Source organism: Equus asinus, chromosome X (assembly GCF_041296235.1).
Source record: "Equus asinus isolate D_3611 breed Donkey chromosome X, EquAss-T2T_v2, whole genome shotgun sequence".
Taxonomy (NCBI): domain Eukaryota; kingdom Metazoa; phylum Chordata; class Mammalia; order Perissodactyla; family Equidae; genus Equus; species Equus asinus.
Window position 1 is genome coordinate 52,288,897 of NC_091820.1, and position 12,544 is coordinate 52,301,440.

A 12,544-nucleotide genomic window follows, 5' to 3' on the forward strand; every position below is an offset into this window, starting at 1 on the left:
ATTTTGTCAACATTTTTTTCAAAAGGGCTATTCTCATTTACACTTACCCTTTTTATAGGTGAGTGAGAGGGGTAGGTGCCATCTGACCACTTCTCACAAGCACTGATTATTATAATTTGTAAAATCTTGCTAATTTGACAGGGAAAAAGTTGTCTAGCTATTTTCATTTGTACTTCTTTGATGTCTAATACTTTTGAAAATTTAAAATAAAATCTCTGTGCATTGCTTGATCATGACTTGTATCCATTTAAGAAATTACAGCCTTAATATTTTTTCATATATAAACATACATACATAACATACACACATCCACATATACATAATACATAAAGAAAGGAAAAATTGTTCAGCAACCAGAACCATTCAAAGATGAAACAGGCTATGATGGTAGAATCTCCCATCTCTGGAGATTTTTAAGCAGAGGTAGGGGTATAAGAGGAGATGAATGTATGTTTTCAGGAGAGTGGTATTCCAAATAAGTTTTAAAGGCTCTTTTCATCCTTAGGTCTTATGAGTTTGGAAAACTGAAACCTGGGGAATTTTAGATTTCCCCAGTTATTGTAACAAGTAGGGACAGAACTGGAAACTAAAGTCTAGTCTCTTGACTCCTACCCAGGGTCCTTTTCAATAGTCAATATTCCATGTTGTTGCTGTTCCAAAATGCCTTTGTAGTTTACAATCTTTACCCCACTTTTTGGAGCTGATGATCCTCCCCCCAGCCAATGTGAGTAATGAGTCCCATGTTTTCCCTACAGGCTCACCCCACCCTGGTTTGGTAGCCAAGCCCTTTGAAAAAGTAACATACCGCTGGACAGTACCCCCCAATGCTGGCCCTACTTCTCAGGATCCTGCCTGTCTCACTTGGATGTACTTCTCTGCTGCAGATCCAATAAGAGATACAAATTCTGGTCTGGTGGGCCCCCTGCTGGTGTGTAAGGCTGGTGCCTTGGGTGCAGATGGCAAACAGGTATTGTCAGGATTTCTGGCTGGAAAGTCTGGCTGGAAAGGATGAGGCTGGGTTGCTGAATAGGAGTTAAGCATGGAACTAGGTTCTAGAGGTAAGGAAATAGAAGGGAAAAAAAAGAACCAAACTATTGAATCAGAAATTAATTAGTGACCTCACGCTATCTTGCATACTATTCTTTTTCTGACAAACACACATCTTACTTAGTCTCTAATCCTTTCTATTTTATGTTCTTCCATCATCTCCTCAGTTTTTTAACCTCAGTGGCCCCTAACCCTTGCTCCTAATTCCTAAATCTGCTTTAATATTTGCTTGTCTTCTTTCATATCTAACCCACCTTTTCTAGCTGTGCAACCTTGGCCATGTTACTTAACCCCTCTTTGACTCAATTTCCTCATCTGTAGTAAAGGGTTAACAATAGAAGAAGGTATCTTGGGTTTCTGTGAGTATTAATTAAAATAATCCATATAAAGGGCTTAGCACAGTGTCTGGTACATAGTATGCTCTCAGTAATTGTTAACAGTATTAATAATAGTAATTAATAAAAATCATAGTATATGAATTATAATTATATTTCCTCTCATTTTCTAATTCCCTTCCCCTAGGACTCCTCCTATGATCTCCTAGCCACCTTTCCCCACTCCTCTCCACAAGTGACCCCAAGATCTCTTCTATCACACTCTTCTCCATAATCCTCATCTAGTGCTTCTTCCTTTCATACATTCCTCCCCTCTAGTCTTGTTGCTTTATTCTAACTTCCTTTCTCTACCTACAATTTGAGATTATTTGAGGAAAAACTGCCTAGCAACAACTGCAGCTCAAGGTAGGAGATATGGGCTTGGCTCTGTGTCTGGAAAAGGAAATGGGGAAGAATTAGAATTAGGGATTGTTGAGTCTGGAGCTGAACAGTCCCCAACTGCTGAAACCATTGTCATCCCTCCCTCTGTTCTCTCCTACTGGGCCTACAGAAAGGGGTGGATAAAGAATTCTTTCTCCTATTCACTGTGTTGGATGAGAACAAGAGCTGGTACAGCAATGCCAATCAAGCAGCTGCTATGTTGGATTCCAGACTGCTGTCAGAGGATGTCAAGGGTTTCCAAGACTCCAATCGGATGCATGGTATGGGGAGTTTTTTTGCCCTGATCTGCAACCAAAAGACTACAAGTAAAATCTAACCTAAACTTAATCTTGATCCATCCCTGCAAACACCGATCCCATTGGTTATCTATGCCCAAAAGATAAGCTTAATTGAGAGATTAAACCTAGGATAACAGATCTTATACTTAACATCTTCTTATGCTGTGTCCTGTGTTACACTGTATGGAGGATTCTGGGAAAAGGTACTGTGAAATGAAGATTGCACAGAAAGAACTCACTAGAGAGTGAGCAGAGTAAGCTGAGATGATACATTTCCAGTCTTTCTCCCTTATTACCCACTACCCTTGCTCACCAACCCCATACTCCAGTCAAACAGGGCTATTTTTCTCTATATGAACATAGCTTGTACTTTTATGACTTCATGCTTTTGCAATGCTTTGCCTTCCACTTAAAATGTTCTTCCCTATATCTTTGTCCTTGTCCTGTGGAAATTCTTCCCATTCCCTAAGACCATACTCAAAAGCTACCTCCTCCATGTAACCATTTCTTATCACCCAAGTCCAGGATGATGTTACCTTCTTCTGAACTACCATTGCATTTGTATTAGTCTATTTTAATAGCAAGTTTCATGCACTCCTCTCCTCCATATTATAGTTATGTTTATTGCTATATGGCTTTTGATTTCTGCTAGAGTATAGTCTCTTTTAAGGTGAGTATTGTTTGTTGCTTATCTCTGTATCTTCTACACCGTCTAATACACAGTAGGGCCGGCCCAATGGTGCAGCAGTTAAGTTCACACATTCTGCTTCTCAGTGGCCCGGGGTTTGCCGGTTCAGATCCTGGGTGTGGACATGGCACTGCTTGGCAAAAGCCAAGCTGTGGTAGGCGTCCCACGTATAAAGTGGAGGAAGATGGGCATGGATGTTAGCTCAGGGCCAGTCTTCCTCAGCGAAAAGAGGAAGATTGGCAGTAGTTAGCTCAGGGCTAATCTTCCTCAAAACAAAACAAAACAAAACAATACACAGTAAATGTTTATTGATCTAGTGAACTACAAAATTAATGAGTAGCTGGGTGGGTGGGAGAGTGAATGAATGGGAAGACATGGTCCCAGTTTACAAGGAACTCCCAGCATGTTACAACGATGTGTGACTAATAACACCCATGAAACGACTATAAAATGATCCAAGACAGACTATAAGTAAGTGCTAAATTGTGAGGAACAGCTTTTAAGTGACATAGAGTTCAGAGGAGGAAAACCTTAATGAGGAACAATCCAATTGAAGGATTCCTGGAAGAAGGGAGAGCTTGAGCTGGGATTTGAAGGCTGAATAGGTTTTCAAGCAGACGTTACAGGCAAGGAAAGCAGAATCAGGAGGTTAGCAGTATTCCCATTAGCGTCCCAGGGGATTACCAAATACAGTTACTCATTAAAGCTGGTTCCAGTGGATGTGGGAGCATTAAAAAAGTGTCAGCTTCAAGCAGGTCTCCATGTAGTTTTAAGGGGAGTGTGGAGGATGGGAGGGGGTCAAGAAGGAGTGTGTTGTCTTTTGGCTCCATCTCTTGGTTCTCATCACCAGTCAGTTACATCAGCCAGATAAAGCAAGACAGTCCTGCAAAGCAAGTTCATTCCAGTTTGAAATCATGGAATACCTGATTAGCACCAAACAACATGCCAGGTGCTTGAGCAGTCACATAGAAACATAAAAAATGATGTGCTTCCTGGTAGGCCAATCTAGTGTGGGAGATAGATTTATAAGTAAATCACTGGACTCTGTGGTAAGTGATATGGCAGAATTTTGTGGGGCAACAGTTTCATGAAAACCAGAGAGAGAGTAATAACTGTGCTTCACAGGAATGGTGACCTTTGAGCTGGAGCATGATGGATGAGTAGCAGTTTACTATAGGGAGAGACCAGAGGGAAATTTATTCCATGCAGAGGGAACAGCATGTGAAAAGTCAACAAGTGTTTTCTAAGCAACTACTGTGTTTAAGGCTTTGAGGATGCAGAGGCAAATAGAGCTCGCTGGATAATGATGTGTGTATTTGTGTAAGAGGGAGTGGGAGGACAGACTTCAGGCAGAGGTACTAGGGAGGAGGACTTTGCAGGAATTCAGGCCAGAGATGATGAGGGCCAGAACCATGGCAGTTTCAGTGAAGATGAAGAGAAGACAAATTGAAAGCTGAATATGGAACCTGGGGAAGCCCAACACTTTATGGAGGGATGGAGAATGAGAACAAGATGGACGAGGAACAATCAGAGAGGTTGTAAGAAAACCAGGAAAGTGTGGTGCAATAGAAGCCAAGGGAGGAGAGGTGAGCCCAGAAAGGCCAGCTGGGCTCTCATCTCAAAGAGACAGATCTTCATAAGTAGAACTAATGTGGCTTAGGGGAAAGGGCATAGGAGTTGAGGATGACTTGGGAATTTCAAGTTGTGGGAAACCACAGTACAGAGCTGATGCCATGCTGCTGGTTGGTGCCCAAGTAGTCTGGTCTCATCTCTCTATCCTGTCTTGTGTTTTTCTTTTCCAGCCATTAATGGATTTCTGTTCTCTAACCTGCCCAGGCTGGACATGTGCAAGGGTGACATAGTGGCCTGGCACCTGCTCAGCCTGGGCACAGAGACTGATGTGCATGGGGTCATGTTCCAGGGAAACACCGTGCAGCTTCAGGGCATGAGGAAGAGTGCAGCCATGCTCTTTCCTCACACCTTTGTCATGGCCATCATGCAGCCCGACAACCCTGGTAAGTGCCTTAGCAGCTGGCCCTGAGCTGAGAGGCTTTGTTGGGCATGGTGTTGTTGCGGGGGAGGTGTGGAGAGTGCTGGTGAAGAGAAAAATCATGTTGAAGGTACTTGGGAAGTTTTCAAAACACTTTTGTCTTCTCCCTCCTCAATATGTACTCCATGTTCTGGTTGTTTGGACTCTCTTCTCTGCTGGAGACAGAATAGAGTGAAGAACTGAGGAAGTTCTTTTCAGGAACAACAGGAGAGAAGGCGAGATGCACCCAGCATCACAGCAATTCTTATAAAGGCAGAGAGTGGACTTGGCCATGTAACTCCTTGGCCAAGTAGAGATTCTATAGGTAAACTCTTTGCATTGGGAGGGAGGTCCATGAGATGTGCCTATGTGCTCCCAACTCATATTCTGGGAGGATTTCTGCAAACTTCTGATGAGAGTGGGATGAGGTGTGCTGTAACAGTTTCAGCCCAGGAACCAGAACACAGCAACTTCTAGTTTCATTAACTTTCTGTTTAATTTTGTTCTAATCATTCCCCCTCCTGTAGCTAGATTTCTTCCTTTTTTTCTTTCTCTGTCTGTCCCTCCCCCTCCCTCCCTCCCTCACCTTCCTTTCCTATATCTCTCTCTCTTAGTCTCTGTCTCCCTCTTTCTCTTCCTCTCTCTCTCTCTCTTTCTTTCATGAAGAAATTTGACTACAGTGTTTCTTCAGAATCAGTCTACGTCTGACATTTCATAATGCAGCAGTACTTTCCTTTTGCAGTTCCTAGGATGCATTCTTTATGCAGGCAGTAGGTGGCAATAGTGAGCCAGCCCTGGTGGCCTAGGGGTTAAGATTCAGTGTTCTCACGTCAGTGGCCGAGGTTCATTTCTTGGTCAGGAAATCATACCACCCATCTGTTGGTTGTCATACTGTGGCAGCTGCGTGTTGCTGTGAGTCTGAAAGCAAAGCCTTCAGTTGTGCCACCAGTATTTCAAATATCAGCAGGGTCACCCCTGGTAGACAGGTTTCAGCAGAACTTCTAGACCAAGATAGACTAGGAAGAAGGACCTGGCCACAGACTTCTGAAAAAGTTGGTCATGAAAACCCTATGAATAGCAGCAGAGTGTTGTCTGATAGAGCACTGGAAGGTGAGAGTATGGTTCAAAAAGAGGATGGCTCAAAAAGACCAGGCAGGGTCCTGCTCTGCTGTACACAGTGTCACTAGGAATTGGAATTGACTCCACAAGGCACTAACAACATAGACAGCAATAGTGTTTGTAAGAAAAATCTGTCAGTTCCACACATTTTCTACTAAAATAATATTTTAGTTCTGTAGATTCCATTCACAGTTGGAAAAGAAATCCCTAAACAAAACACATCTGCTTGATGATTTAATTATTTCAGCCTGGCACTGGGTTTGGCAAACACTTTGCGTAAAGCTGGTCCCCACAGACTTCTTGGGTCCTCATTTCTGCCTATGTACCAGGAATACTTTCTTGGTCAGGAGAGTTGTTTTCAAATTAGAAACAACAGTTAATGGAGCTGAAAGGAACAGCAGAAACAAGTACTTGTAGTGAAGCCTGAGTAGGGGGACCTTCTGAATAAGAAAGACCTTTCTGTCTAGCCTTGGTCCCAAAGCCAAACCCTTGGTTTAATCTCCTTCCTAATGAATTAGCCAGGTTCCCAGCTGGGTCTATATGCCTCCCCAGGGCTCACTCCTACTTTGGATGAATGAAATTATTTTTGTGTCACATTCAGGCCCAAGGAATGTGGATGTAGATGGCTTGAAAACATTCTGATCGCTGGTATGAGGGGAGAGTGAGTGAATGTTTTATAAGATTAAAGGCTTGAAACGTTGTTCTTGGTCAAGATTCCTGAGTTTTCTCACCAGAAAAAGCCCAAACTCTTTTTACCTTTGCATTTCCGGACCTTTCAAACTCTATCCTCTTTCTGAAGAGTTCCCCAGACATAGAGTATTAGAACTAGTGGATTCCCATTGAGATAATTTCAATTCACTTATTTTACTAACATGAGAAAGAGACAGAGACCTGGAGGGGGAAAATGATTTGCTGAGGTTAGAAATGTTGGCTCTATTTTTTCTTTTCCCTCTCCCTTCTCCATAAGCTCCTATTAATTCTCTCTCCTTGATGATCTCTTAAATTTTAATTCTCCTTCATTCTGCCCCTGGGGGATTAAGATTGAAAGACTATTGCACGTAGCTCTCCAAAGAGAGTAAAAGTACCCAGTTAAAAAAAGCCAGGACCAGAATCTGGCTTTAGGATTCTAGAGAAAGGAGTCATGATGGGGACTGGGAAATATACATACGTAATTGAGCAGCTTTGCAGATTACTTAAACACATCACCATGCAGGGCCAGCCCAGTGGCTCAGTGGTTTTGTGTGTACGTTCCGCTTCGGCGGCCCAGAGTTCACCGGTTCGGGTCCCGGGTGTGGACACGGCACTGCTTGGCAAGCAATGCTGTGGTAGGCGTCCCATATATAAAGTAGAGGAAGATGGGCACGGGCCAGCCTTCCTCAGCAAAAAGAGGAGGATTGGCAGATGTTAGCTCAGGGCTAATCTTCCTCCAAAAAATAAAAAAAAAATCACCATGGTGATTCATCTTGAGTGCTGGCTGCCTACAATTATGTTTAACAAAATAGAAAAACAAATCTCCAGAAAAAAAATACAGCAAAATGTTGTCTTCAAGTTGTGAGAGTTATTGCTGATTTGTTTATTCTCTTTTCTCTTTCCTTTAAATTTTAATAAACCTATATTACATTTAATAGAAATGATATACTGTGTTCAAAGATATCATCCTGCATAATATACCTCAGCTCTTCCAATAGAACTATTGATACTAGAGCTTTAATAGCCAAGAAAAGTGACAGATAAAAAGGCTAGAGCTTGAAATGTGTCATTTCCCACCAGCTTCATGTTTGATTTCTCAGCAGCAAAGAAAAGAATATTTATTACTGCCTTGGTCCCTCGGTGTTTCTTTCCTCTCTTTGACCATTGGAGCTCTTTCTTTATTCATCAGTCCCCTCTTTCCCCTCCTTCCCACTCTCTTTTCTTTCCCCACTCCTTTTTCTCATTTTTCCTCTTCTTTCTTTCATTCATTTTTCCTTCTCTCCATTTTTATATCTCTCTTCTTTCTTTTTCCTGTTCTCTCCTTCATTCTTTCCTTTTTTTTCTTCCAGTTATTTTTCTCCCATCTTTCTCTTGGTATTTTATTCTTTTTCATTTCCTCCTTCCATTCTTTTTCTCTCTCCTTTCTTCCCTTCCTTCTTTTCCTTCTCTTGTCTCTCTTTTCTCCATTCTTTTTTATTTTATTTTTTCCTTTGATTTTCCCTCCCTTTTTTGGGCTTCCCTTATCTCCACTTCCTTCCCTTTTTTATTTCTATTTTTTGTCTTCCTATCTCCCTTTTTTTCTTCTTTATTTTTTCACCTTTTCCCTTCCTCCTGTTTTTTTCTTTTTCCTTTTCCTTCAACCTGTATCTTTTCTTTCCTCTCTCCTTGTCTTCCTCTCTATTTTTCCTTCTTTTTTCTCACTTCTTTTTATTTTCCCTTTCTTTTACAGTTACATTTTCCAAAAACATCAAAGACATCTGTTTTCTTCCACTTGTTTGTCCAGACACTAGGGATGTGCAGATTAATGAGGCAGCTCACAGTTAGTGTGAAAGGGAAATAGGTATGTAAACAACATTGGCAAGGCTATGATGATGCTATCTGCCAAGAGCTATGATAACACACAAGAAGTTATAACAAATTCTGCATGATTTGTGGAGTGAAGCTTTCTTAGGAAAATAGACATTCAAATTGAGCTTTTAAGGATGAGTAAACTGTCACCAGGCAAAGAAAAGGGATGGGTGGTGAAGATGGCATTATAGGCAGTAGCAACCATATGGGCAGTGACTTGGAAGCAGACTCTGTCTGGAGAAAGTTGCATAGACTGATTTTATTCATTGGTTCTCACAAGGTAGTATGCTAAAAGGTGTTTGAAAATGTGTGGAGGTGCTTTTAGTTGTCATAATAACTAGGGATATGGAGGGGGGTGATACTGTCTTTTAGAGGGTGGGGAGCAGAGATTCTAAAACTTTCTGAAATATTTAGGGCAGTCTTAAACAATGAAGAATAATCCCACATAAAATGCTAATAGCATCCCTGTTGAGGAACACCAAGAAGTAAGATTTAAGGGGATGCAGAGCAGGAGGCTCTTGCAAGAGGCAGTGATAGCCTGCCAATGGGTGGGAGCAATAAGGGTGGAGAAATGGGGCAGAGTTAAGGGATATTTCAGAGAGGTGAAGGGCTGAGCAAGAAGAAGAATGCCTGAGGTTCCCAGCTTGTGCACTTGGTTGGATAGTGGTGTCATTAACCAAATGAACAGACACAGAAGCAAGGGCAGGGTAGTGAGGTTTGGGTAGAAAGTGCTTATTTGAGGGCATTTTGAGTTTTAAGTTCCTGGTGAAATCCAGGTGGTATGGATTTCACAGTATGTAGCTGTGGGTAGAAATGTAAAGCTTGGAAAAGTCCAGGCTAGAGAGAGAGGTTTGGGTGTTTTCATAGTTCAAGTCCATAAGCATGTAAAGTGATAAGTAAGAAAACTTAAGATAGAAATCAATATTTAAGAGATAGGAAGGAGAAGAAAAATCAGAATAAGGAGACAGAAAAAGATTGATCAAAGAGGTAGGAAGAGACTCAGAGACCAACAGCAGAAGAGTATTGAAAAAGAAGATTCTTGCACAATAATGTCTATATGAGAAAATTCAGATGATGTTCTAGTCCAAGGTCACCTGACTCTCCGAGAATGTCTTCTATTTTTTCCCATGCCCTCCAGTGATCATCAGACTTTCTTCTTCACACTAACAACTCCTGTGCTATGACTTTTGGACAGTGTATACAGTCATTCATTTGCACACACATTTATTTACTCAGCACTTATTTATTGCACACCTTCCATGTGCTAAGATGGGGGTAGGAAAGTGAAAAGATAGACATGATCTTTGCTGTTAGGGGAGATCTGCAATAAACATAAAAACACATACATAAAATAATAAGACAATTTTGGATCATAATATATGTCATTAAGGAAGTAAAATACAGTGATGTGATAAAATGATAGGGTCATTGCTTTAGAGAGGGTGCTCAGGGTAGGCCTCTTTGAGAATGTGACATTAAAACTGAGACCTAAATAATGAGGAGGAAGGAGCTATAGGAAGATCTCTGAGAAGAACATTCCAACCAGAAAGACCAGCAAGGGCAAATGTCCTAAGGTGAGAGAAAACATGTTCAAAGGTCAGAAAGAAGGACAGTATGGTTGGCATGTAGTGAGCTAACATAAGACTGAAATGACATGAGGTCATAGAGTTTGGCAAGAGTCATATTATGTAGGGCCTTGTAGACCATAGTCAAAAGCTGGAATCATATTCTAAGTATGAATGGAGCATTAAAGCAAAGGAGCAATGTGCTCTGGATCATATTCTTTAGAGGACCCTGGATCCTGGATGGAGAATGGTTGAGGAGGGAAGAAAAGCAGAGAGGACAGTTGGGAGACTTTTGAAGTTTTCCAGTGAGAGATGATGGTGGCTTTAACTAAGGAAGTGAGACTGGAAATGGAAGAATAATTTTGAAGGAAGAGCTCATAAGATTTACTGATGGAATAGCTGTGGGAAGTAAGAGAATTAGAAGAGTTAAGAAGTAGATATGGAAGGAAAAAAGTGGATTCTTTCTTTGAAGAAGTCTATAAATTAGTGGAAAGGATTGTTTTTAAAGAGGGAAGCACTTAGTCCCTAACCATGTGGTTTAGATGTAAAGTTTGCTAGGAGAGGCCAAGAATTTAGAAGACAATGTGGGCCAGAATAGTCAAGGAGGGCTTTCTGGAAGAGATAAAACATGAAGTAGGCCCTGGAGAATGAGTGAGCTCTCATAGATATTTGTGGAAGGGGTGGGCAGGTACATTCTAGAAAGGGAGTAACGATATGAGTGAAAATTCCAAGGTAGGAATGAAATATGTGAGAGAGACAGTCACGGGCAAATTTAGTTGTAGAACTGGTTGAATTTGGGGTTAAGTGGAAAGTAGGATTGGGTCAATAGTTTGGAGCCAGCTCATAGAAGCTTTTAAAATCCAGGAAGAAGTGTTTGTAGTGATGGGATAGGCAGTGGGTAGCAAGGGAAGTAATGGTGAAAAAAAATGTTCTAGGAAAGTTAGCTTCTTCTGGTCAACATTCTATAACTGTAGTGTCCCTGATATAGAAACCTGGAGCTTCAGGTCAGGTCCAGGCAGCTCCACAACTCAGATATTTAAGACTGATATCCAAACATTTCATTGTAAAAACCTAGGGAAAGCCGTCCCAAAGCTCTCTGATGTAAGCATCCTTATGATCAAGAAGGGCTCCCAGCTGGCATCCAGCATCCTTCCCCCACCACAGAGCCAGAGCCCCGGGTCTGTACCTTCCCTCTACTGCTTCCTAATGGTGTGACCTTTACATGTCATTTAGCCTCTGTGCATCTGAGTTATAATTTGCTAATCTGCATAATAGGGGGAAATAATTATTTAACTCACTGTAATGTTATAAACATGACGTGCGATATCTATTTAAGCCCATCTTTATTTCTTTGGTACTTGGTAGAAAAAGGAGACAACTGGTCAATGTCTTCGTTGGAATAATAATTATGATGGCTTTATTTGCTTATTTATAGCTTCACTTATTGAATGTTTACTATATACTGTGCTAAGTAATGTGTACATATTATTGTGTTTAATTCTAAAACAACTCAATGAAGTAAAAGGATCTCTATTTTACCACGAAGGAACTGAAAAATACGAAAGCTTAAAAATTGCCTCAAGGTTATACAGCTAATAAGCGTCAGATAGGGTGACCAACCATTCCAGTTTGCTCAGAACTGGGGAGTTTCCAGGGATATAGGACTTTCAGTGCTAAAACTGGGAAAGCCCAGGTAAATAGGAAGAGTTGGTCATAGTGGCAGAGTGCAGTTTTAAGCCCAAACAGTGTGGCTTTGGAGTTCTTAACATCTATGCTCATTGCTCGCAATAAATTTGAAATAATCTCTTATCTAATGCATAGAAGAACCTTTTCCAAAACTAACCACTCTCTGCAGTATGCCTACAGAGAGATAAGAAATCCCCTGTGTGCTACACAGGGGTATTCTGATTCAAGTTTTTCTCTCTGTTCCTTCTTCAGGGACATTTGAGATTTACTGCCAAGCAGGTAGCCATAGAGAAGCAGGGATGAGGGCAATTTATAATGTCTCCCAGTGTCCTGGCCGCCAAGCCACCCCTCGTCAACGTTATCAGGCTGCAAGAATCTACTATATCATGGCAGAAGAGGTGGAATGGGACTATTGCCCTGACAGGAGCTGGGAACTGGAATGGCACAACCAGTCTGAGAAGGACAGGTAAGGCTTCAGAAAAGAAGAGATCATACTTTCAGAGACTCTGAACCATTTTACAGGTAAGGAGGGTACTGAAATTCTGAGATGAGGAGACATTTATCTAAAGTCACCTAATAAGATACCAAATCTGAAGCAAGGGCTAGAATGCAGGTAAGCTGTAACTCAGTGCTTCTATATTGCTATACTATGGGGCTGAAGTAAAAGATCTTACCCACACTCTCATGCTCTTAATCTTTGCCTCCTTTCCTCTGGTTAGCCAGAAGTACCTATACTGGGACTTAAATTTTATAGAGGACTTACTCAAGGGACTGAATACCCCAAGCTCAGCTGTTCCTTGACAAACTGTTATTAAGGT

General features: G+C 41.4%; 1 protein-coding gene and 1 long non-coding RNA gene across 7 annotated transcripts in view; one reads left to right on the plus strand and one right to left on the minus strand.

Moving 5' to 3' along the window:
• Positions 1-12,544, minus strand: part of LOC139042700 (uncharacterized) — a 245,991-nt gene that overhangs the window by 78,216 nt on the left and 155,231 nt on the right. The window lies entirely within an intron of this gene.
• The window catches only part of HEPH (hephaestin), a 113,886-nt gene that overhangs the window by 21,491 nt on the left and 79,851 nt on the right, over positions 1-12,544 (plus strand). For all 5 annotated transcript variants that reach the window (XR_011499783.1, XR_011499782.1, XM_044764159.2 and 2 more), the window contains exons 10-13: positions 756-967; positions 1,933-2,083; positions 4,592-4,804; positions 11,979-12,192. Coding sequence is in view for 3 of the 5 variants with exons in the window: in XM_044764159.2 (XP_044620094.1) it covers positions 756-967; positions 1,933-2,083; positions 4,592-4,804; positions 11,979-12,192 (790 nt within the window). In the remaining 2 variants the exon portion in view is untranslated. The remainder of the gene's footprint in view (positions 1-755; positions 968-1,932; positions 2,084-4,591; positions 4,805-11,978; positions 12,193-12,544) is intronic.